This window comes from Leucopleurus acutus (assembly GCF_964270905.1).
Source record: "Leucopleurus acutus genome assembly, chromosome: 10".
NCBI classification, from domain to species: domain Eukaryota; kingdom Metazoa; phylum Chordata; class Mammalia; order Artiodactyla; family Delphinidae; genus Leucopleurus; species Leucopleurus acutus.
The window spans coordinates 82,331,273-82,357,589 of record NC_139153.1 but is presented as its reverse complement, the minus strand read 5'-3'; the positions used below and the strand labels follow the sequence as shown (position 1 = coordinate 82,357,589).

The following is a 26,317-nucleotide window of genomic DNA, read 5'->3' as shown; positions in this document are numbered from 1 at the left end:
ACATCCACTGCTCACACCCAAGTCGAAGCAACGGCCATCTCCAGCCTGGACACTGTACTAGTTTCCCACTGCTTCCCTATGGCTTCACTCCCTCCTTGCCTCACAGTTCTGTTCTTAGCACAGCAGCCAAAGTGATGCTTTTAAAGGTGAAGTCCAATGGAATATACTCAGCCATAAAAAAGAATGAAGTAATGTCATTTTCAGCAGCATGGATGGCCCTAGAGATTATCATACTAAGTGAAGTAAGTGAGACAGAGGAAGACAAATATCATATGATATCACTCAAATGTGGAATCTAATTTTTTTAAAAAGGTACAAATAAACTTATTTACAAAACAGAAACAGACTTAACAGATATTGAAAAAAACTTATGGTTACCAAAGGGGAAACGTGGAGGGGAGGGATAAATCAGGAGGTTGGGATGAACACACACACACTACTATGTATAAGACAGATAACCAACAAGGACCTACTGTATAGCAAAGGGAACTCTACTCAGTATTCTGTGATAACCTGTATGAGAAAAGAAACTAAAAAAGAACAAATATATGTATAACTGAATCACTTTGCTATACACCTGAAAGTAACACAACATTGTAAATCAACTATACAATAAAATTTAAATATTAAAAAAAAATAGGGACTTCCCTGTTGGCGCAGTGATTACGAATCCGCCTGCCAGTGCAGGGGACACAGTTCGATCCCTGGTCCGGGAAGATCCCACATGCCACGGAGCAACTGAGCCTGTGCGCCACAACTATTGCGCCTGCACTCTAGAGTCCATGAGCCACAACTACTGGGCCCACACTCCGCAACTACTGAAGCCCACGCGCCTAGAGCCCACGCACTGCAATGAAGGGTAGTACCTGCTAGCCACAACTAGAGAAAACCAGCACGCCGCAACGAAGACCCAACTCAGCGTAAATAAATAAATAAATAAGAGAGATAAAACCTATTAAAAATAAAGAAAGAAGTCATACCATGTCCCTCTTCTGCTCAAAACAATCTTATAACGCCCATCCCACTCAGAGCAAAAGTCGAAACCCTCCCAGCATCCTCCAGGCCTTACATGGTCTGGCTGTACCTCTGATCCCATCTCAATTAATCTCTGCTCCTGCCATACTGGCCTCCTCACTTTAACTGGGACACACAGACATGCTTCTGCCCTGGTGCATTTGCCTGGAGGTTCCCTCTGCCTGGAAAGAACCTCCTCCAGACATCCTCAGGGGTAATTCCTCATGTCCTTCAAATCTTTCCTCAAAGGTCACCTTCCCAGTGAGGCCCACCCTGACCGACCTAGTAAAACACCCATTTTCCCTGTCCCCATACTCACACTCTGAATCACCTTCTCCACTGCATCTTTTCCATTGTACGTATCCCCTAGTAACAGAACACTTTCCTTATTTACTATGCTGATAGCACATAGTCTGTCTCTTCCCACTAGAATACATGCTCCACAAGGCCAGCAATTTTTTTGTTTTAACTTCAGTGAAGTTTCCTAGATGCAGAACATTGTGTCATGTATCTGGCACACAACCGGTATCAGCTGAGTGAATGTTCAATGTAAAGCACCTCCCTATTCTAGAGACAGCATCTTTACTAATGTGACCTAAGGCCAAACGCTGTTTTGTGGCAGCTACAGCACAACATCTACTCACATTGACGTCAGTGCTGCCGGTGTTTTTCTCACAAGTGCTGTTCTCCCCTTCTCCCCAACCAACCCTCCTCCACACTGCCTCACACAAGTATATTTTTCTTTTCAGAAAACAATGATCCTTGACTTATGAGTCCTATTTTCCAACCAAATATAAACCTAAATTAGACTCTGCTTTATAAGTCCATGAGTTTGTACTGGAGCCAGCACTGGGATTACTAGAGCTAAGGGCAGGGAGAGTGGGTAGGCGAGCAGAGCAGAATTCCGACAGGAACTTACCTAAGACGAGACATTATGGTTTCCCGCCTTTCTGCTAATTCCAGAATCTGGATCCTTTGAGAAGGTTGGGGGAAATATGGAAAGAACAATCAAACCCTAGACCAAGGGCAAGAGCTGGATGAATCTGAAAATCCACCTCTGGACACCACAGACTCCTGTGTGCAGGGGCAGCCTTGGGCCTTGTGGGGACCACGACAGGCCAAACGACTCCTCCAGCTGTCAGAGGTGGGGGACACCCAGAGGAGAATAAAACACAAACTCAGGCAAGAACCTCTAAAGAAACAAAGAAACAACAAATAACACCCAAAAGATAGGGGCTGAGGACTGGACACAGGCCTGAGCCGAGGCTGACCTGGTGACTTCTTCTGAGATCACAGTTGCTGGTGGGACAAGGTTCTACTGAAGTGACAAGGACAAAAGAGCTGAGATGTGACCAGGAGTGACCACCTCAAAGCCCACGATGCGGTGAGCATGGAGTGGGCACAGGCCGCGTCCACGCTCAGCTCCTCACAGCCTCCTCCTGTCCCACCTGCAGCAGACTCAGCACAGCAAGCACATGGAATCTGGAAGGGTCTCAGTGCTTCCATTTATTTCCTCTCAAACTTTAGGAATCCTCATCTTTATTATCCCATCAACCCCTCATGGCATAAATAGCAAAAAACAAATTCATATCCTGATTTTTTTTAAGGCACAACATGAGTATATTTTAATACACAACCAAAATACAAAACACCATAGTAAACTGATGGCAGTAAAACATGGTATTTCGTTTACATTGCATGACAAATTGTTAACATCCTTAGTCATAAATTAGTTCTTAGAAGCCAGTAACAAAGACGTTGATAATGCCAAGGGAAATGAATTAAAAAAAAAAAAAGAAGGAAATGAAATAACAGAAGTAACTAGTAATGATTAAGCATATATGAAGATGACTAAGCTGAACAATAACAGAAGGAAGCCATTTCTTTGTAATATCATATTACCAAAGATTAAATATCTAACATTTGTACAGTTTTAGGAAAAAGACCCAAACAACCAAACACTGGGGGACAAGACCGATGAGGACCCATCTATATAGTAGGAGGAGAGCTGTAGTTTGAATCCTGATTTTCAATAGGATATGAAAGACATTACTTTTCAGCGCAAAATGAAGTTAAGACAAAGATGGAGACGGCCCAGCCCCGCCTCTGTTCGGTCAGGAAAGGCCATCAGGGAAGAGAACACAGGCCAGTGTGGGGAGGGGTCGTGGTGGGCAGTGGTGGGCCAGGCTCCCCACCTCTTCATTTTATGCTAACAGGAACACAGACACATTCAGATGACGTTTGCAGAAAGTCAGAAGATCTTGAAGTCACAATGCAGGGGTGGGATGCGGAATCCTGCATCACTCAGTCCCCACAAGGCAGCTGTCTCAAACTATAGAAGAAAATAATCATGAACAAATTCAGGGCAGTCACGTAAGTGCTGACCTTCTGACAGCCCCCCACCTGCTCAAATGTCCCACTCAAAGAATCCCCGTCTCCCAGGGCATCCCCTCTGCCCCATCCCCCGTCCTAATCTAGACCCTCCAGAGCCTCACCCTTAGGATGCCTGAGAGACACATCAGAGCCTTGGGCACTGTCACTGCCTAGCGGAGAACAAAACCAGGATGTGGTCAGAACACACAGGAGAGAAACTAGAGAAGGAACTTTAGGAGGGTGAGCCCCCCATGGCCTCCTCTCTGCACCCTCACAAGGGTCTCAGGAATCACAGCCCCTGCACACTTACTTGCAGCCTGAGCGTAGCTCCCTCTTTTTTCACCTGTAAGAAGAAAACATCACGTGAGAGGCCAGGGAGAAGACTGAGTTGTGAGATCCTAGAGGACCCCTCTAGTCCTGGACCACAGAGAACTTTCCAGAACTGTTGACCAAAATTCATGATAGGATCAGGAACATGAAGAAAGGAGATGTGCGGGGACTGGATCAACTTCTTCCCTCCTGGGGGTCTGTCAGCAGGAACCTTCCCTCTCTGACCTTCAAGTGCTGGTAACCTGGTCCCCAACTGGAATTATGAAGGTGAAAAATGTGTCTTTCATTTCCACACGTGCTTTACAAAAGGGTAAGTGCCAGTCTGCAGACTGACAAGCAATGTCTCTGAATGGTGCTGCCCAGTACACACGCAGGCAAGCTTCCACCTGGGCTTGAACCGCCCCTGTGAGACAAGAAAACTCAGATCCCTCCCTCCCTTCCCTACCTGAGTGCTTCTTCCTCCAGATCACAGCTCCAGCCACCACAGCGCCAGTGACCACCAAGAGAACCAGGCCAACAATGAGGCCCATGATGGGGCGGAGGACTGAGGAGGAGGTTCTACAAAGAGAAGGGAAGGCGCCCAGTGCTCAGGCTTCAGTCTTGACTTTGCTGAACGTGTCCAGAAAGGCTCCTGCTTTATCTGAGAGGAAGCTCCACCCCACGTGTCCCTCCTTACCCCATCTCAGGGTGAGGGGCTCCTGAAGCCCCTCGTGCTGCACGTGGCACGTGTATCTCTGCTCCTCTCCAGAAGGCACCACCAGGGCCGCCCACTTCTGGAAGGTTCTGTCCCCTGAAGGCCTGGTCTCCACAAGCTCCATGTCCTGGGTCTGATCCTCCCCATCACGCTGCCAGGTCAGTGAGATCTCCTTAGGGTAGAAGCCCAGGGCCCAGCACCTCAGGGTGACCTCACGGTCAGAGATGGGGTGGTGGGTCACGTGTGTCTTTGGAGGATCTGAGGAGGAAGAATTCACACTTAGTGTTACCTTCATGGGCCACTGAAGCAACATCATGTGACCATCCTGAGAATGAACAGCACAACAGGTTTGAAAAGAAGCAGCAAAAACACCAGACACCAGCCTGGACTCCGGGGTCTGGGAAGATCTCCCAGTCCTTGGAAAGTTCTAGAATAAGGATGAAAGCCAAGGTAGGAGGCTCCATGTAAAGGGGAGAATACAGAGCAATGGTCCTGACTTTGGTGGAGGCTGTATGACTCAGAAAAGCTGGAGTCAGGCCTCCTAAGATGTTCTTAGGCTGAGAACAGGCTTGAGAGAGAAAGTCATGGTTCACAAGATGGGGGTCAGGGTCAAAGGGCGCCGCTGGTCAGTTATTTCACGGATGGTTTCCTGTTTCTTCCCCAAAGAGACTGGATTCCTTCACTGTCTTTCAGAGAAGTGAGGCCACCGGCGAGTCACTGTCTTGTACCGAATATGAAAACCTGGGCGGATTCCTCCCTCTCCCGACAAGAAGTTGGGGCGGTGTTCCCACAGGGACCCCATTTCCTCCCCTTGTGGGAAGCCATCTCCAGCCCGAGGGGACACCAGGGAGGCCGGGAGGCCCCGCGGCCCCTCGTACCTGCGCGCTGCAGCGTGTCCTTCCCGTTCTCCAGGTATCTGAGGAGCCCCTCCACACACCTGCCCTCCAGGTAGTTCCTGTAGCGCTCCGCAACACCGGCCGCCTCCCACTTGCGCTTGGTGATCTGAGCCGCCGCGTCGGCCGCGGTCCAGGAGCGCAGGTCCTCGTTCAGGGCGATGTAATCGGCGCCGTCGTAGGCTAACTGGCTGTACCCGCGGAGGAGGCGACCGTCCGGCCCCACGTCGCAGCCGTACATCTCCTGGAAGGTGTGAGACCCTGACCCCGCCCCGACCAGCCGCAGCGATTAAACCCAAACTGAAAATGAAACCGGGTAAAGTCCCGCCGTTTCCTCCCGAGTCGGGGGGCCGGGCGGGTCCCGCAATGTTGGGGTTGCCCTCGGACCCGGAGACTCGGGGCGACGCCGGCCCGTCCCTGGGGATGGGGATCGTGACCTGGACCCGGGTCCGCGTCGCTCACCGGCCTCGCTCTGGTTGTAGTAGCCGCGCAGCTTGTTCAGGTCCACTCGGTAAATCTGTGCGTTTTCCTTGAAGATCCGCGTCTGCTCTTCCCAGTACTCCGGCCCCTCCTGCTCCACCCACGGCGCCCGCGGCTCACACCTCGGATTCGGGGCGTCGCCGTCGAACCGCACGAACTGCGTGTCGTCCACGTAGCCGACGGTGATGAAGCGGGGCTCCCCGCGGCCGGGCCGGGACACCCCGGTGTAGAAATACCTCAGGGAGTGGGAGCCTGGGGGCGGGGAGGGGTGAGAGCCGGTCCGACCCTCCTCCCGGCGCGGGTCCCCGGGTCCGAGGTGACGGGGCCGGCAGGGGGGAGGGGGCGAGGGGCTCGTGAGACGGAAAAGGTGTGAAGGTCGGAGAAGGGCCGGCACCCCGGGGGGAAAGAAGAGGGGGCGGGAAGCAAGGGAGGGAGAGGCGGGGACCGGGGTGAGGGGGCGGGTCTGGACCGGGTGTGGGCGGGGCAGAGGCGTGGCTCCTTCCCTGGGAGTCCTGACCCCCGACCCCCGGGGTCTCCTCGCTCCTCCCTGCAGAGGCCGTTCCCTCCCGACCCCGCACTCACCCGCCCAGGTCTCGGTCAGAACCAGGGCCCCCGTGAGGAGCAGGAGGAGGGTTCGCGGTGACATAAACCACAACCTCGGCGTCTGAGGAGAAACTGCGGCGGGTCGGTGGAGACTTTATAACCGGGAACCGCGGGGACGCTGATTGGCTTCTAGAAACCGGACACGCAATGGGAGTGAGAAGTGGGGTCGCGTCACGAGTGTCCAGGCAGGAGGGCCCGACACAGGTTGCGAGAGAGAAAGTGAAACTCCGGGAGACTGGGAATCTCCACCACGGAGCGTCCCTGCCCCAGAGACCGCCTGACACCCTGAGAGCCTGAGAGCCTGCCCCTCCCGGGACCTGGGACTCTGCCTGATCCCTCCCCTCCTGCACCGAGAGCTCTTTGTCACAGTGTCTCCCTGAGTCCTGGCCCAGGGACTGTGTAGTCAGCGATTTTCACAGCATTGTGGTCAGAATATTTATACAGTCTTACAAACTAGTGACGACCCCACAGATAATTTTATGTGGTTACTTCTATCGGTACTTTCCAAAGTAGAAATAATAGAGTTTAAAACTTTTAAATTAATTTATTTAGAATAATATTAATAACCCATGATTTAATATGAAAAATAACTACTTCCCAAAATAAACACGGTAGTGGGAAAAGTGGAGCTTTTCAGATTTTTATATTTTTGCAAGTCTCTCTGTTTCTTGTCTGTCTCATTAGAAGACCCCTGGATGTTCATGTTTGCTTCTTCAATGAATCCGTTCTTTTGATTGAAGTCTATGAAAATAAACAGGCCCACAGATATGTAGGAGTAGTATTTTCAAAAACCTTTTCAGACAGTCATGGATGTTAGTCTTTGATACAAAACGAAAACTACACAAGTGGTAGTTTCTCAAAGGTTATTTTCAAAGTGGACCTGAAACAATATTATTAACTATTCCTATTCTGTTACGTTAAACTCCATAACCCTATTTTGCACATTGAATGTCTCTTGGACTAAGGTAAGATTTTAAAAAAGTAATACGTTGTTTCACTAAGTTATATAGATCTTCCAGTGTCATTCATTCTTTCAAGTAAACATTGTATTCCATGAAGAGGAGGGTAGTTCAGGTCACACAAATTATTTTCCTTGGGACATAGTACTTTGGAATGTAGCAGAAGGGCTTGATGGGTACTTCCCATGTCATCTTAGAAGGTACTTTTAAAATGTGGATTTAAGGGAGTTCCCTGGCCGTCCAGTGGTTAGGACTCAAAGCTGTCACTGCCATGGCCTGGGTTCAAGGGTTCAATCCCTGTTCAGGTAACTAAGATCCCACATGCTGTGGGGCGTGGCCAAAAAAAAAAAGTGGATTTAAGGATGATTTAGGAAACAAAAGAATTTTTATGTATTTTTTAAAGTTTTTTTTAATGAGGTATAGTTGATTTACAATGTTGTGTTAATTTCTGCTGTACAGCAAAGTGATTCAGCTATACATGTGTATATACATTCTTTTTCATTTTCTTTTCCATTATAGCTTATTAGGGAAAGATAAAAATTTGTAATGCATCAACCAGAATGTTTTAAAGCAAACCTGCTTTTTTTTTTTCTGCAAGTAAGTTGTGGTGAAAATAATTATATTGCAGTTTGCTACAGTAGTCTCCATCACTGCTAAGTTATACCTCAAAGCAAATGTCAACATAGTGGAAAGTCAAATAATATCTTAGTAATGCTATGAAAGTAGGTTTCACCTCATGGATCTCATGAAAGGGTCTCAATGACTTCAAGGGTTCCACAGATCACACTCTGAGAACTGCTGTTCGAATAAACCTGGGAAAATCTCCTAACTGACCCTTGCCTTTGCCTCCTCTTCGTTTTGGAGAATCCCTCTCCCTGAGCTGGACTCCCTGCCTCCCCACACTTAGCTGAGGGCCCTGCCCCCAGGGCTCCTCTAGGAGAGAACTCACCCCTTGGAAATTGATCCCAGAGAGTGTCCTCAGTCTGGGAAGGGAGGTAGGGGGACAGGTGTTTCCCCTTTGAACCTGGAAACAGTTTGTGCCTGAAGGCACCGTACCCACTCATAACCTAGTTTGGTTTTGTTACACACCAGCTAAGTATGTATTCATATCCCAGACAGAAATCTGACATCATCTCTAAGAGAAATAATATTGGCCATTTCATGGGTCCATTATATCTGACTTGAGGCCCAGAAAACATGAAGAGCAGTCCTGTCCAATAGAATGTTCTGTGGTGAAGGAATTGTTCTATATCTGTACTGTCAAAATCAGGTAGCCACTAGCTACAGGTCGCTATTTAGCACCTCAGAAGTGGCTACTGTGCTGAGCACCTTAATGTTATTTAGTTTAAATAACATTAAATATGTGGCTAGTAGCTAGCCTATTGGGCATTGCATATCTATAATGTTCTTAATTTCCAGTCTCTTCCCCCAAAAAGATACTGTGTGACTCATAAGTTGATGCATATTAAAATAACCTTCACATGGAAATCATGGATTTGTCTATGTGGGTCTTAGATATATCCTTAAAATGCAGCATGCGCAGAAAGTTTCATTAACATGTATTTTAACAACTAGAGTGTTCAGACATTAAGGACACCGTGGTTTATAACCTTAAGGTCGTATGTGTTCAAGACTGCCCATCACTGGGCTAATTCTTGTCTTTATAACCTTGAGCTCTTGCTGTTCTTTTCATTAACCTGGTAAATATAAGCAGACACTGAAGTCTTCACTTAGCCCAAGAGAAAGTATTCACTGAACACAGCAGATATCAAATACCTTGCAGGACCTGTACATACTTGTGAAATGATAAAGCAGGAGATGTAAACCTTAGAATCCACCAGCTTAGAATTCTTTACTGACTGCTCCTGCTATTCGTTCCCCCCAAATTCAATCAGTTCTGTTTCCCTTCACCCTTGGACCCCTCTCTCCTAGACAAAAAAATACTTGAATTTTTTACATTTGGGGAATGAAGAGTTGTATGACCCAAAGGTGAAAAACCGCTAAAAAATCATAAATTTTCTTTATGTCAATCAGACATTCACAAAGATACTAACACATGCCCTTATCAAACTCAAAGACAAAAACATTGACAAACAGGTAGCAATGTTTTTCAGCCAAAGACCACCAGGAGAACATCTGTGGGCAAACAAGTTGGATTTATTACTGGATGCAGCGAGGGAGATGACACACCATCGGGGACCATGGTGTCTTAGTGTGAGGTGTTAGATAGAACACCTATCTAGATAGAACATATACAGGATGTGGGCACTGGTTGGGTGATTTTGAGGAGGGTGAATGGAGGAGGGGCTCACTCTACACTGGGTGTTGTCAGGAAGTGGGGGCAATTCTATGACTGGGCATGTCAGTGAATCTTCCCTGTAAGGAGGAAAGACTAGAGTGAGGATGCAGCTGTGATTGGAAAGAAGCCGTGGTCGCTGGTATCAGTACAGGGAGAGGTTTGATACATTGTGAGGTGCATAGTGCTGCCTTGTTTGGTCTGTGCTTGGAGAAAATGATGTTGTGGTCTTGTTTTGTCTCACTGTGTCATGGTCTCAGGTGTCCTTGTCTGATGTTGATGTTCTGTGAGGTGACATATGTCCAACAGGAGAAGAACACGGCTGCGTGGTGAGCACCAGCCCAGCTTCTGGCAACGCTGAGGCCTAAGGTAAACGTCAGACCAGCTTCTGATGTTGGAGGCTGCTTTGTCCTTCCTGAATTCAGTGTTTAAAATAACTAAATCCCAAACAAAATATAATTAAAGTGTATTAGAAAACAATTTGCAAAATAAGAAATGCAAATGTCAAACAAATATATAACAAATAAATGTAAAGAAAAATGCAAATCTGGAATAAGAAATGGGAATAAGTTAAAATCTATCATCTTGGCAAAGATAATAGTATGAGGAGAGTATTGACAGGAATTTAGGGAGAATATACTGTCATAAAGATTGATGGGATTGAAAACTGGTACAAAAATTTTAAAGGTCAGTATGCAAAACGTCTCAATTTCAGTATATTTACATTTAAAATTTTTTTTTAATTTTGTATTGGTGTATAGGTAATTTACAGTGTTGCGGGGTGTTTTGTTTTCTTAGGTGTACAGCAACTTGACTCACTTATGCATAGACGTATATATGTCCTTTTTTGGGTTCTCTTCCCATATAGGTTATTATAGAGTGTTGAGTAGGGTTCCTTGTGCTATACAGTGGGTCCTTGTTGATTATTTTATAAATAGTAGTGTGTATATGTTCATCTCAACCTGCTCATTTTTCCCTGCCCACCACCTTTCCCTTTTGGTAACCGTAAGTTTCTTTTCTAAGTCTGTGAGGCTGTTTCTCTTTTGTAAAGAAGTTCATTTGTATCCATTTTTAGATTCCACCTGTAAGTGATATCATAGGATACTTGTCTTTTCCTGTTTCGCTTCCTTTCTTGTGGCTGGAAATGGCATTATTTCATCCTTTTTATGGCTGAGTAATATTCCATTGTGTATATGTATCCTATCTTCATTATGCATTCATCTGTCCTTATACACTTAGGTTGCTTCCATGTCTTGGCTATTGTACATAGTGCTGCCATGATCGTTGGGGTGCCCGTGTCTCTTAAAACTATGGTTTTCTCCGGATCTAGGCCCAGGATTGGGATTGCTGGGTCACATGGTACTTGTATGTTTACTTTTTTAATCAACCTCCATACTGTTGTCCCTAGTGGATGTACCAATTTACATTCCCACCAACAGTGTAGGAGGGTTGCCTTCAATATGTTTACATTATGACATAGAAATTTCTCTTTCAGAAATTTATCCTGCGAAGATAATCACACATGTTCTCAAAAATATGTATTCAAGGATGTTTCTTGAATTGTGGTTTAAAAAAGCAAAGAATGGAAAAAATCTAAAAGCTATAGTCATTGCAATGATGGTAACTATGAATAGGGGAACACTTAATAAGAATTAAAGCAATAATGCCATGTGATTTACATAGTGGGTCAAATTTATTCCTCAAAGCAAACCCATGAGGGGACTTCCCTGGTGGTCCAGAGGCTAAGACTCCAAGCTCCCAATGCAGGGGCCCAGGTTCGAACCCTGGTCAGGGAACTAGATCCCGCATGCCACAATGAAGACCTGGTGCAGCCAATAAATAAATAAATTAATTAATTAAAACAAAAAGCAAACCCATGAGGCACCCAACATGTGATGCCTTTGTATAGACACAGAGAGAGAGACTCAGAGAAAGGAGACATAGAAGTGGAGACTCAGAGAGGTTAAGGAGTGTATATTTCAAGGCCACCTTCAATCAGGATCTGGAGACACTGGAGAAAAAATGAAGAACAACAGTTAGGACCTGGGTGATGTGCGACAGGCACTGTGGTGAGGGAGATGGACAGAAATGACAAAGATAAATGTAAATCACTACTGAGCTAAGTGCTGTGAGGAAGAAGTTCATGATATCATGAAAGTAGATAACCAAGAGACCTGACAGCTCCCCTACCACTGTTAGCAATAATATTTGAAAGATGTAAAAGATATATGGTATATTAAACAAAAACAGAATTCTATACAATTATATAAAATCATAGAACCAAAAAGGGCTCTTTGAAATTAAAAATAATGTCATAGAAGTGTATAATTCAGTAGATGAATTGAAAAATTACAGTCATACTCACAGTAAGTAATAGGAATAGAAAAGTAATGGCAAGGAGGAGAGAAGACCTATAAGAATATTCCTCTATCAATCAAGAGATTCCAGCGAGTAAGCAATACAAGTTTCAAAAATAAGGGAGAGTAGGAAATAATAAAAAAAATTTTCAAGAAAACCTCTCGGAGTTTACAGACAAAAATTTACATCTGAAATGGCCTAAGCAAACTCTTAACTGCAGTAGATGAAAACAGACAGATGCTAAGAAACATCACAGTGAAATTGCAGAAAGGATGGAAAAGAAGAGAGACCTTGAAAACTTCAAGAGGCAAAAAACATGGGCCTGGAGGCTAGAAGACAGTGAAGCAATGCCTTCCGAATTCTAAGGAAAAAAATCAGTATTTCCAACACAGAGTTCTATATTGAGTCAAGATGAGAGTAAGTCCTAGGGTAGCCTAAGACATATCAGAGTTACAATGTTTTCCTTTCCATGTTCCCTTCTTCAGGATACTGTTAGACAAAGTGCGGGGGAAATGATGGAGAAAACCAACAACAGGGAAACATGGGATCCAGGCAACAGGGAAGCCTTGTAAAATTATACAGTAGGAGAGAGAGGCAGAGGGCTGCCCAGAATGAGGAGAAGGAGATCCGGGACGTCACCCTGCCCCAGGTGTGCAGGGAACCAGTCTCCGTGTGGCAGCACGGAGGGCTGTGGGAGAGTCTGTGCAAAGAAGTGAAGTTGGTGGAATATCCGATGTGCTTGAATGTATTCAGAAAGACTTAGCTTCTGCGCAGAGTTTTAGAATGATTTAAAATGAGTACAATATGGGGCTTCCCTGGTGGCGAAGTGGTTAAGAATCCACCTGCCAGTGCAGGGGACAAGGGTTTGAGCCCTGGTCTGGGAAGATCCCACGTGCTGCGGAGCAACTAAGACCGTGAGCCACAACTACTGAGCCCGCCTGCTGCAACCACTGAAGCCCGCGCACCTAGAGCCCATGCTCCGCAACAAGAGAAGCCACTGCAATGAGAAGCCCGCGCACCGCAACGAAGAGTAGCCCCACTCGCTGCAACTAGAGAAAGCCCACATGCAGCAATGAAGACCCAAAGCAGGCAAATAAACTAAAAAAAAAAAAAAAATCAGTACAACCAAAGTAAGACATTATTTATTCCAGCGAAATCTTAAATATCCATTCAAGAAAAGTAATCACAGTCTACTAAATGCTCACTTGTGACTAGCATTTCCGTCATCATCATAAGGCAAATATTGCACAGAGAGCTAATCAAAATTACAAAACTGATAGATTTATAATTATAAGTTATAACTATTTTGGGAAGACAGGGGTGTGTGAAAGAAAAACCAATTAACTAAAGATGATACATAAAACTGAAAGCAAAGGAGTATTAAAGGCATGCATTTTAGAGACATAGAAGAAACAATTAGAGAACCAGCTTAAGAACTAAAAGAGCTTCTCTCTGAGATTCAAGAGACGGGGGACATGGAAGATTGGGGACATCGGTCTAGATATCAAGTCTTGTAGAAGTATTTTACTTTTTAAAACTATGTGCACATATCCATTAGCTAAAAATAAAAAAGACAACCTAGTAGATGAGAGAATGGCCTTTGGCCTTAGGAATTGTTCTGTTAAGAAGAGTCACAGAAATGGAGCAGCAGTTGGAAGGAAACTGTACACAGAGTGGTGGATGTTTATGGGAGAATTTTGTTTTGATTTATTTATTTTTGTTTGATTAATTTTAATGGGAGGAATTGCAGCATGTTTGTAGGCAGGGATGAAGGAGCAATAGAGAGTGGGAAACTGATGACACAGGGGAGGATGGAGTCGGATCCTGTACCCACGCTGAGGGGCAGGCGTAGACAGTAGGGGACCATCCATCATCACTGGTGGGAAGGTGAGATACAGGTGCAGATGTGGGAATAGTGGAGGAGGAGGATGTAATTCTCACCTGAGTGCTTTTTTTTTCTGAGTTAAAAAAGAAAAGCTCATCATTAAGAACAGGGAGTGAGGGATGAGTGGAGGGGTCTGAGGGGAAAGGAGGAAATGAGAAATCACCCTCTCAGGGGTGTGAGAGTGAGCTGACTGGGAAATGGCGTCTGCAGAGTGCAGGGTGGGGGCCACTGAGGTCTGGGCTGTTCAGCTTAGAGAAATTTCCAGCTCTTGGGCAACAACACGAGGATGTATAAGAAACGAAAGAAAAATGCAACAAAATATCTGCAAATGTGAGGATTACATTCTTTTTACTTTGTCATTTATCACTTTCGACACGTTATTACTTGCTTTACAGTGAACATACATTATATCCTATATTATACGTTACACATATACATCATAATAAGAATTCAAAAGCTTTGTTTAAATTTTTAAAAGGAAGGCAAGTGGGCAGAAAAAGTGAAGAGCTGTGGGCACAGTGCTGGACGTGCCGGGCTCCGTGCCTGAGCTCTGGGCAGTGAAATCACACAGCCTTTTCTCCTTTTCTCAGGACCATGTTTTCTTTGGAGGTCAAGCAGGATTTTTTCCTTCTTTTTTCAGTGTGGTCACTTATTAGGACCTTGTCACCTCTTTGATGCTTTTAAGATGGTTTTTATATTTTACATGGCATTTTCAGCTATTTTCAGTGAGCAGAATTCTCCCTACAATCCAGCCCATCTTCTCCAGTAATGGAATTTCTGTGGCAGAATAGCTCAGTTAAAAGACTTTGGGTGCCAAAGTAGAGAATGTGTGTCCTAATGCACTATCTTAAGAGGATCTGTCAGGTGTTTTACAAGTGCAAGGGATTTTAATGTAATTTTTGAAAGCATATTTACCTACACAGAAGGGGACTGAAAAGGTACTCAAGGGTATACAAAATAAATAATTCATGTTCTCCCTCTCGTCCCCCATTTGCCCAAGTCCTCTACTTGGAAACCACTGCGGTTGGCAATTTCTCATTTTCCTTCTCCCCAAATATATCTCTGCATTAATGAATACTGTTATGTCAGTAAAAGAGCTCAGGCCACAGACTGGGAGAAATTATTTGCAAATTCACATATCTGATGAAGGACTTGTTTTAGAATACACATAGAACGCTTAAACTCAATAATATGAAAACAATTTTAAAATGAAGGAAAGTCTGAACACACACCTCTTCAAGAAGATCTATCCATGGAACTGCATATGAAAAGATGCTCAACATCATATATTATTAGGAAATGTAAATTTAAAAAAATGATGTATCATCACACCTATTAGAACAGCTAGAATCCAAGAACTGATGATACAAAGTGCTGTCCAGGATGTGGAGCGACAGAAACCCTCACTCACTGGGGCAGGAATACGAAGTAGCACAGCCCATAGAAATGATGGTCAGCAGTTTCTTATAAAGCTGCACATAGACCCTCCATCCAGTCTACTGAGCGCTCTAGTCCTCATGCAGCTCATCTGAAAACTTATATATGCACAAACCCCGGCACACCAAAGTTTATAGCAGAGCGCCCCTCAAGTGTGGGCTGCACGTAGTGAATTCCTTCTAAAGGCTACAGTATGGAAAGTAGGGAAGTAAAAATAGAAGTTCACAAGGAGAGACCTGGGAAATGTACCTTAGCTGGGTGATGAGGTGAACTTATTAGTGACATTCCAGTGGACAGTATATACCCTTTATATGTGGAGAATGTCACTTCATCTCTGTGGTACTCTTCCCCAAAACCCAACTCAGATAGAGAGACATTCTACAATATCCCTGAGGAATACTCAAGAACATCAAGGTCATCAAACACAAGGGACCTCTGAGGGACTGTCACAACCACAGGAGCCTGAAGGAGACATGATTGGGACTTAATATAATGTGTCTTTGATAGGATCCTGGATCAGGAAAAAGAAAAACTAATGAAATCCAAATAAATTCGGGTGTTTTTAGTAATATTGTATCAGTATTGCTTCATTAGCTGTGACAAATGTATGATGGTGGTGTAAGATGTTAACACGGAGAAACTGAGCGTGGGATTTACAGGAACTCTCTACTAACTCTGCTACTTTTTTGTAAATCTCGAACTATAGTAAAATTTAAAAATATATATTTTTTCAGATATCCACCAGAAACAAACAGGGAGTGGAAGAAACAATTATTGACTTTGAGTTTTCCAGGGTGTTTTCATGAATGAGCTGGAGAGAGGAGTTGTGGAGAGAAAAGATGGAAACCTCAGACACAGCAGGGCTCCAGGGCCCTCCTCCCCTCCAATCTCTGCCTCACCCCGAGGAGCTGCTCAGAAGGCATCTTCATCCCCCCATTGCTGTCCAGCCTCCAGGGCAGCCATCTCTTTCTGACGGACCACAGCCCATCCTCTCCCGCGCTGTGCTGTATAGGAGAGAGCAGAGTGGTGGCGCCCCGTGTGGCCACAGTGCTGATGACAGGAGACCTGAGCTCCCCTTTGAGCTCCTTACCACCTGCCCAGGGTCTCCTTGGGCTCCCAGCAGCAGGCCAGGGCTGGGCACACAAGTTGGCATCCCATCCAGTGTCAAGTTTGAAGTTTGAATTGTTACCCAAAATACACGCTGACATGGACGTTTTTCTCCCCATTAAATGACTAAAGATTTTGGCCCCAGGGAGGATCAGATCTCAAGGCCATAACAGCTGATTCCCCAGTCCAGGGTGGACCCCACAAACATACTGGGTGTCCTCAGCCTCCTGGCGTGGGACCTGGAACCCCAAGTCCCTGTCACTTCTTCCGGCTGCTGACAGGGGTATAGGCTCTTCCTCCAAGGAATCAACTCTGGAACCTCCATCCCTAAGATGGGGTGGAAAAGGGGGCAGAGGAGGAGGGAATCCCCAAGGTAACAGCCTATTAAGAAGTGAGAAGTGATGAGAGGAAGGAAACAGTGACATTAGGGGATGGAGGCCAACAGGAGCGGAGGGGGAGGAATGGGTGGGGAGGGGGCAGGGCGGGTCACTCAGTGGACACGTATGCGGGGAGGGTGGGGTCTGTGTGGGGAGAGGCTCAGGGGCTTCTGGCCTGGGCGCTGGTAGAGGCTCTGTTTTTCACCTGGATGATAAGTACACAGGTGTCAGCTCTCTATTTTGCTGGTAAACTATGCTTATGTTTTCGGTGTTTTCCTGTCCTTACAGGTATGGTATAACTCAAATACACCTGGAAGAAAGAGAAAAGAGAAAAGGAGAGAGGGGAGGTGGTTAAAGGAATTCCTCTCTTCCAGAGAAATAACCTCACCCCCAGTCCTCACTCCACCCCACACACACATGGTGCTGGCGGGCAGCAGGGAGACTCAAGGAAGGGAGAGTCCATCCCAGCTCACAGCCCGGGGCTACCTGGACATTGTTTCCCTGTGAGCTAAGACAGCGGTGACCACTGTGCCAAAAAGACTGGCTAAAGACCTTTGGAAAAAGACGGGCCCAGCTGGTGGAGGTGGAGAGCAGAGGACAGGAGAGCAGAGGACAGGACATGGAGTGGAGCCTGGAGACCACAGTGGGACAAGGAGATCAGCCATGAATCTGGGCCCGGGGGTCCCCCTAACATTTCCCTGAGACACAAAAACGACCTCCCCCCTCCCCAGCCCTACAGGACCCAGGCGTCCCAACACCGTACCCAAGGACACCAAGCATGGCCCCTCCTGTCCAGGCATGAAATCCGCCACCGTTTGAAGCCTCAAGGGTCCTCTCCGCTCCTCCGCAGTCCCCAGAGCCCGGGACACCCCAGTGTCCTGCCTCTTCTTCCCCTCCATGGACCTAATAATAGACAGGGACCTGCTGTCTGGATCCCTCCAGCCGCTTCCCAACCTGAACTTAAAGGCCCTGTGGTCCTGGACTCAGATCTAATTTCTGGCGCTGATGTTGACCCAGGAGTTCGTGGTCAGGGGTCAGGGGAGGCTCCCCAGGGCCCCACAGGCTGCAGCTGAGCCAGGCTTCCAGCTGAACAGGATCGGCAGATTCTGGACATAAAACTGCGACCTGGAGGAGGCACATCAGCCACACGGAGGAGTGAAAAGCTGCCTTTGTCTCTCCCCCCTTCCATCCACAACCAGGAAACATCCACGACACACCACAGGTGACTCTGCCCAACACACCAGGACTCCGGAGAATGCCACCCAGTGTGCATGGAAAGGTGGGTGGGCTGGGACACAGAGACGAGGCTGAACCGAGGGAAGAGCAGAGGCGGAGATAAGAGATATGAACCTAGACATGGCAAGGTTACAGCTTATACAGGTAATTGGCCTGAAAAAGGAGCCAATACAGAGACAAGAGGAAACAAGAGGTGGAGAGTCTTAGTTGCATTCAAGCCCCTGGTTCTAGCTGTACTTGAGGTTCACTTGCTCCCCTGCTTTTCTTTAGTTTGTTCAGTAAGACAATGACTTGCCCTTTGACAAGCCTGAGTCAGATTTCTGCCACTTTCAGCAGAAACATAACTGATGAATACATCAAGGTTTCACTTTTCTAGAAAGAACATAGTGTTTTTATTTGCCCAAATAGTAGAGCCCACCTCAAGGAAAAGCCCTATTCATTGAGAACATTTTGTTTGTACAGCTTTGTGTCTAATCATGTTTCCTTCACACTCAGAAATCTGAAGGGGATTCTGGAGGGTGTGTGAAATCTCAGAGCAACACTCAGGATTCTACATTCTGCAGGTAGAGAAGCTGTGACGCTTTCTGTTGTCTGAGACATTTAGAAGTGAAATGGCGTGTGTTCACAGAAATAGCATGCATTCACTTCTAAATGTCCACTTCACATTTAGAAGTGAAATGGCGTGTGTTCACAGTGAAATAGCGTGCCTTCTGTTGTCTGAGACATTCAGAAAGTGAAATAACTTGCGTTCATAGAATTGTACTTAGAGCACTGTAGGTTATGTCTCTGTACTAGTACATAAGACAGTAATAGAGCAAGTCACCTCCGGTTTGTGCCTGGTATAGACAAGACGGTAAATGGGTTTACCCTCCTCACGAGGCCGAGTGTCTTCCTTCTTCTGCAGCAGTGGCATTTGTGTAGATGTGATCTTTGCAAACCAACACAGCAATAGCTGTTCCTCCTGGAAAAAGAAAAAAGCCCTTTCCTTGCTCTGCTCACAGAACCAAACTTCCTGTGCTGGATTCTCACTGGGCTCCAGTGTTTAGGAGGCTGGGGACCAAACTGGCCAGAATCCACTTGGGCCTGATGTCCCCTCTTGAAATGTCCTCTTGCTAAATGGACAGCACAGGGCTTCCTCAGTGGATCTGAAGGATCTGTGATGCCTTCTGTTGCCTGAGACATTTAGAAGTGAAATAGTGTGCGTTCACAGAAATTTTTACAAATAGAATCCAGGACTGAAAGAGTAACTATTGGTACATTTAAAATTGTGTTTAGCATACAGCAGTGGTAACTTTCTAAATCTCGGGGTTGCAGGTCCTGCCCCCGGAAGGGCACCGCTCCTTCCCCAAGCCCGCCCCAGCTCGCCAGACTGCTTTGCTTACATTGCCAGAAGGTTCTCCGTAGGGACTGCCCTTGCTTGGAGAGTGTGGGGGGTGGGAGAGAGGGGAAGGAGCGGGGCTCCAGACAGGGGTCATCACCAGAATTATCTTGGTGAGAATCAAAAGAGCCCGTGGATCTAAGGCTCTGCAGCAGGGAATGGTGCATGTTATTTGCCGCTGCTCAGCCTAAAGGAGAAATCTGAGTTGCCCCAGGGTGGGATTCGGCATCCTGTCTCTCACTTACTGGAGTGAAAGAAATATGAGGATGAGGGAGACCCAGTCCTTAAGTTTCAGAAAGTATGGAGAGAAGAAAGGATGAGAGGGGGCGGATTTAGGTGTCACTGTGAGCTGAGTCATCGGGAAAGAAGGAAAGACCACCAGAGACCTTGGGCAGGACAGACTTCAGGACCAGAGAGATAGGGAGAAAGACATGGAGCCCTGGCTAGTCCTTTTTTTTTTTTTTTTTCCTTTCTGCAGTACGCGGGCCTCTCACTGTTGCGGCGTCTCCCGTTGCGGAGCACAGGCTCCAGACGCGCAGGCTCAGCGGCCATGGCTCACGGATCTTCCCGGACCGGGGCACGAACACGCATCCCCTGCATCGGCAGGCGGACTCTCAACCACTGCGCCACCAGGGAAGCCCTCTGGCTAGTACTTTTAAAACTCTGGGGCCTCACACTTACTCAGTAAGAGCATCAGTGTTTGCTTTTATTCCCCCTGTTGCTGCTTGTTCCGGCTTACAAAGCTACCCAAAGCCCTGGCTCCTCCACGCATCCCCTGCCTCGGCCTCCCTCTAGTGGAAGTCTGCGGAGTGACAGGAGCGCAGGTTTCCCCACTTCCCGTCTTAAAAACGTTAGTGATCTTACCCACCTCGCAGAATTGTAGTGAGGATAATTAATGGCTATAGTTTGGGCAGCAACAGAAATGGCAATAGTTGTAGCAGCGGTGCTAAGTGATTTACATGAGTCGTCTCGTTGAATCCATACAAGTTGGGGAGCGATATTATTATCTCCGTTTTATAAAAACTTCGAGAGCTGCTCTAACCTGCCCCGGGTCAGCAGCAACGACGGCCAGAATGAATGTGTTCTTACAGTAAGCTGCCTAGTACTCTCTGTCTTTCCTCAGTGCTGGTTCCTTCCTCTTGTCTTCCCTTGGAAAGCATTACAGAGGGGTTTACCTCATATAAAATGAAGCAAGAGAATTCATCATTTATATTGTTGATAATGCCTACCTTGGATGGTTGTTTGGAATTAGAGAAAATTGTAATAATAGTAACAGCAGCAAAAGTTTATTGAGTTCTTATTGTGGCAGATACTATGGTGAGCATTTAACATGCAATTATTTGCTTGAGTCATCTCAGCAATTCTATCCCATGGGATCTCTGACTATCCCCCCTTTTACAGATTAGGAAACAGATTTGGAGAGTTTAGTGCCTGGCCTATTCGTTACAGTAGTTACAACCATAATTATTCAATGTCATGAGAAAGGCACAGGGCAGAGGGGTTCAGTGAGGGGTCAGGAAAGACTTCTTGAACAAGGAGTCATTTGCAGAGGGGTTGGTTTGTTTGTTGGTTTGGTTTCTTTGTTTTCATTGTAAACCTAGTATTGTATGTATATGCTCCTTGAAAAAGTTCAAACGGTGCCTATGGTTACAAAGTAAAAATCTGAGAAGCTTCCACCACCAGGGAGTAACTGCTGAATAACACCCTGAAGGAACTTTCTCCATGAATATACCGTCTAAAAACGAGATCAAGCTGTACGTCTCTATTATTTTCTTTTTTCTGGGTACCTTTTTTTTTCTTTTTCTTTCCTGATTTTCACTGAGGAGGGGGGTGGGTGACAGGAGCAAGGGTGCGGGGCGGCCAAGGGCTTGAGGGCTGGCCGCTGGGCCAGGTGCTGGGCAGGGGCCAGGTACTTGCTTGTTTACATGCATTCACTGGTTCTAAAGCCACTCTCTGAGTTCCTCCAGTAGTGTCCGCCCTGGCCTAGAGCAGGGCCCAGGGATCAGGGTGAGGAACAGAGGAAGCCAGAATCCAGGGGGCCAGTTGGCCACGTGGTAATGACCTTCAGTGCAAGTTCCAGGCTCTGCAACCAGCTGATACTTGAGCAGGGGAGTGGCCTGACTAGAGCTGACTTTTTTAAAAATTGTATTAAAATACACATAACATAAAATTCACCATCTTGGCCATTTTTAAGTGTACAGTTCAGTAATATTAAAAACATTCACGGGCTTCCCTTGTGGCGCAGTGGTTAAGAATCTGCCTGCCAGGGCTTCCCTGGTGGCGCAGTGGTTGAGAGTCCGCCTGCCAATGCAGGGGACACGGGTTCGTGCCCCGGTCTGGGAAGATCCCACATGCCGCGGAGTGGCTGGGCCCGTGAGCCATGGCTGCTGAGCCTGCGCGTCCAGAGCCTGTGCTCCGCGACGGGAGAGGCCACAACAGTGAGAGGCCCGCGTACCGCAAAAAAAAAAAAAAATCTGCCTGCCAATCCCAGGGACATGGGCTTGAGCCCTGGTCCGGGAGGATCCCACATGCCACAGAGCAACTAAGCCCGTGCGCCACAACTACTGAGCCTGCGCTCTAGAGCCCACGTGCCACAACTACTGAAGCCCGCGTGTCTAGAGCCCGTGCTCCGCAACGGGAGAGGCCACTGCAGTGAGAAGCCCACGCACCGCAACGAGGAGTAGCCCCCGCTCGCCACAACTAGAGAAAGCCTGCGGGCAGCGACGAAGACCCAACGCAGCCAGAGATAAATAAATAAAATAAATTAATTTAAAAAAAAACAAAAACCATTCACATTGTTGTGCAGCCATCACCACCATCCATCACCATAACCCTTTACATCTTGTAAATCTGAAAGTCTATACCTTTTAAACAATACCTCCCTGTTCTCCCCTCTCCCCAGCTCGAGCTGACCTTAGGATGGGCTGCAGGAGACAAGGCCTGTGGGTAAGAGGCCAATTAGGAGATGACTGTAACCACCAAGGCCAGAGGCCATGAGGATCCCCATGTGAGAAAGAAGGGCACAAACAGGAAACAAATTTAATAATTAAATAAAAGCACCTCCCTGTGCACGAAACACTCACTGTGCCAGGCCGCCTGAAGGCTTCTGAGGAGTCATTTCCTCTCCGGGTGACTTGCCCAGCTGGAGTCAGCAGCCAACAAATCTGAAGCTCTTTTTTGCACCCATTTCTCACATTATTGAAGCTCCTCCATCATCAAAATCTCCCCCTTAGCTCATCAACACTCACTCCCCTTCAATCCCTTCTCCACTCTGAAAAATCACTTTGAAAGGTAAATATGTTTCTCCCCTGCTTCAACCTCTGAATTCTCATGGTTCTTCAGATATGGATAAAACACCCAAACCCCAAATCTCTAAGAGGGCCTACAAGGCCCCGCAGGATCTGCTCCAGTGCCTCCCCTCCTCAAACAGCTGTTCCTTCTTCTTCTTTTTTTTTTTGGCCGCTCTGCATGTGGGATCTTAGTTCCCCAACCAGGAAACGAACCCACGCCCCCTGCACTGGAAGCGTAGAGTCCCAACCACTGGACCACCAGGGAAGTCCTACACAGCTGCTCCTTCTGCCTGGAAGGTGCCTGCCCTGCCACGATCCTCCAAGCCCCTTCACACACACACACACACACACACACACACACAGGACTGCCCTGCTCTATAACACATCACTGTTTTAAATTCAGTATTCTTCATGTAAACATGTGACGTGTTTTTCACCCCTGTTAGCCTGTAAGGTCCAGGAGGAAGGGACCATGTGAGTCGTGTTCCCTACTGTAGCCCCAGTGCCTTGACATAGTAAGTGTGCAATGTTGACAGCTAAATGAGTGGACAGTGTAACCTGCTCTCAAGCAAGTTATCTTAGAGTCCATTGCACTGAGTTGCAGATGACTGGTACCAACTCGGGTGATCCTGGAGAGAAGACTGGAGAGGTGGCAGGTGAAGGAGGTGTATGTTAAAGGGTTTGCATAGTTGCTAGGGCTGCCGTACACAGCATCACAAACTGGGTGTCTTAAACAAGAGAAACCTGTTGTCTCGCTGTTCTGGAGCTAGAAATCTGAACCCAAGGTGTCAGCAGAGTTGGTTCCTTCTGAAGGCCCTGAGAATCTATCTGTTCCATGCCTCTCTCCTTGCTTCCAGTAGTCTCAGGCGTTCCTTGGCTTGTAGGTGACATTATCCTTATGTCTTTACATTGTCTTCCCTCTGTGTGTGTCTGTGTCCGAATTTCCTCCTCTTTATATGGACACCAGTCCTATTGGATTAAGCCCCACCCTAATGATCTCATGTTAACGTGATTACTTCTGTAAAGACCCTATTTCCAAATAAGATGACATTCATAGGTACCCAGAGTCAGGACTTCAACATAGAGGGACACAATTCAACCCGTAACAGGGTTGAATATGGTCTCACCCTGAATGACTATAGCGCAAACAGACCTAGCCCGGTGCAGAAATCACTGAGCACGCAATCCTGCCCCAATCTAATGACTTCAGAGCCTCTACAGTGAGCCGACTCTGTGCCTCTGCTTTGTTCTCACACACAACCTGGTCCAGGGTGTGTTCCTCTCCTTCAGCCTCTTGGTGACATTAAAAGTCTTCTTAATTGGGCTTCCCTGGTGGCGCAGTGGTTGGGAGTCCGCCTGCCGGTGCAGGGGACACAGGTTCGTGCCCCGGTCCGGGAGGATCCCGCATCCCGCATCCCGCATCCCGCATGCCGCTGGGCCTGCGCGTCCGGAGCCTGTGCTCCGCAGCGGGAGAGGCCACAACAGTGAGAGACCCGCGTACCACAAAAAAAAAAAAAAAAAAGGAGAGCTAATATAGTCAACCCAATTCCTCATCTCCTAGAATAAATATCTAGAATGCCCTACTAATTATAATAAGATACAAATAAGAATTAAGATATAATAATGCTAATAGACCAAGTCAGCATATCATAATGAGAGAAAAATGTATCATAATGAGTGGAAAAATCCACTAATCAAGAGGGATTTTTTAAGTATGTTATATTAGGGAGAAGAAATAGGTTGCAAAATTCTAAAATCTATACACTTAAAAAGAGTTTTATTCTCCAGTGAGATACAGTTTCACAGCCACTAGGCAGGCTCTAATAAAAAGACAGATAATAACAACTGTTGACAAGAATATGGAAAAATTGGAATCTGCATAGACAGCTGGTGGGAATGTGAAATGGTGAAGCAGCTTTGGAGAATCACGGTTCGGCAGTTCCTCAAAAGGCTTAACATGGGGTTACCATGTGACCCAGAGAGTCACTCCTAGGTATATACTCCAGAGAAATGAAAATACATGTCTACACAAATACTTGCACACACATGTTTATAGCACCATGATACATGATAGCCAAAAAGTGAAAACTGCTCAGAATATCCATCAACGGATGAATGGATAAATACGATGTGTTGTACCTATACAATGAAATAATAGAGAATTCAACAATAAAAAGGAATGAAGTGCTGATATCTGCTACAACATGGATGAACCTTGAAAACATTGTGCTAAGTGAAGGAAGCCAGTCACAGAAGACTACATATTGTATTTTCTATTTATATGAAATGTCCAGAATAGGTAAATTCATAGAGACAGAAAGTAGAGTGGTGGTTGCCTAGGGCTAGGGGAAGGGGAATGGGGAGTGACTGCTAATGGGCACGGACTTTCTCTGGGGAACAATGAAAACGTTCTAAAATTGATTGTGGTGATGTTTGCACAACTCTGTGAGTATACTGAAAACTGAAGTATAGACTTTCAATGGGCAAATTGTATGGTGTGTAAATTAATATCTCAAGAAAGTTTTTTTTTAAGTTTTATTGACTCAACTAGTCTTCTTTAATTAGAAGAAGGAAGAGGAGAAAGAGAAAAAGGAGGAGGAGGAAAGGAGAAAGAGGAAGAGGGGCGGGGAGGAGAAGGAAAGAGCCACAGCTCATGCTGGGGATCAGCAGCCCAGATCTGAATCATAAGCTGTGCGACCACGTCTCGTGTCCAGACAAGACTAAAGTGGTCACATGCCATTCCTAAGTTTATTGAAACCTCAGGATGGGATAAAAAGAGAAAATACTGACATCCTAGAAAGGCAACCCAACCCAAGAATAGAAGAGGAAAGAGAAGGATAATAAAGAAATAAGTTTAAAAAATAAAAATGCATTATGGCAACGGGAAAAAAAATAAGGGTTTTTTAAAAAATAAAAAGAATTTAAGGAATAAAAAAAAAGAAAGAAGCTTAAATCCATGGAACTAGGCTTTCATAACTGATTTTTAGTGGAAGTGAAGTGATTGGTTTTGTAAATGTTATAATAACTTTTGTGTTTGTTTGCTGCTTGGGGGGGTTAAGACATTTAAGAGAATCTTACACATCAGACTTGAGATCTGAATTAAATGCTTAAATTGGTTTAAGTGTGAAACAATATCAATGTTTGAATAAAATTTGGTTTATTAAATCTGTAAGTTTTGAGGTAGTAGTTATGTAAGTAGTATGCAGAGGAAGGTTGTTTTGTGCTTAAATGTTAATTGTTTAACAAACTCGTAAGGGTGATAAACTTTACATTACACAGAAATGCCTTAAAGTCCTTTAGACAATGGCGGTGTGTTCCAGGAGGGGAGGCTGGGGTCAGATAATTAAGGGCCCACTAACATAGTAGATTGGTTTTATCTTTCTAGGCTCATCATCTTCGCCCCTGTTCATCACTAACAGAGTCAGTTCTTCTGAATTCAGCATCTTACAATGTCACAGTGAACAGAGAGCCCCAAAGAAGTGGGGTACAGGAGAGGTGGGTTTTGATGGGGGTGAAGCAAGGGGGAAAGTCCAGTGCATGGGATGAATGGTCAGACCAGCCAGAGGGGAATCCTGATGGATTGTCCTGGGTAGCCAGGGAGCAGTTA

The 26,317-nt window shown here is 46.1% G+C and overlaps 1 protein-coding gene and 1 pseudogene across 2 annotated transcripts in view; both read right to left on the bottom strand.

The window, feature by feature from the left end:
- The window catches only part of LOC309967657 (MHC class I polypeptide-related sequence B-like), a 117,215-nt pseudogene that overhangs the window by 5,523 nt on the left and 85,375 nt on the right, over positions 1 to 26,317 (bottom strand). The gene's annotated exons all lie outside the window — the stretch shown is intronic.
- Positions 2,624 to 6,430, bottom strand: LOC309967864 (BOLA class I histocompatibility antigen, alpha chain BL3-7-like; the record flags this gene model as incomplete). Its single annotated transcript, XM_082848793.1, is given in 9 exon segments — positions 2,624 to 3,346; positions 3,510 to 3,557; positions 3,698 to 3,730; positions 4,163 to 4,250; positions 4,253 to 4,275; positions 4,394 to 4,669; positions 5,290 to 5,565; positions 5,767 to 6,036; positions 6,367 to 6,430. Coding segments are annotated over 9 exon segments (1,083 nt in total). The 3' UTR covers positions 2,624 to 3,341.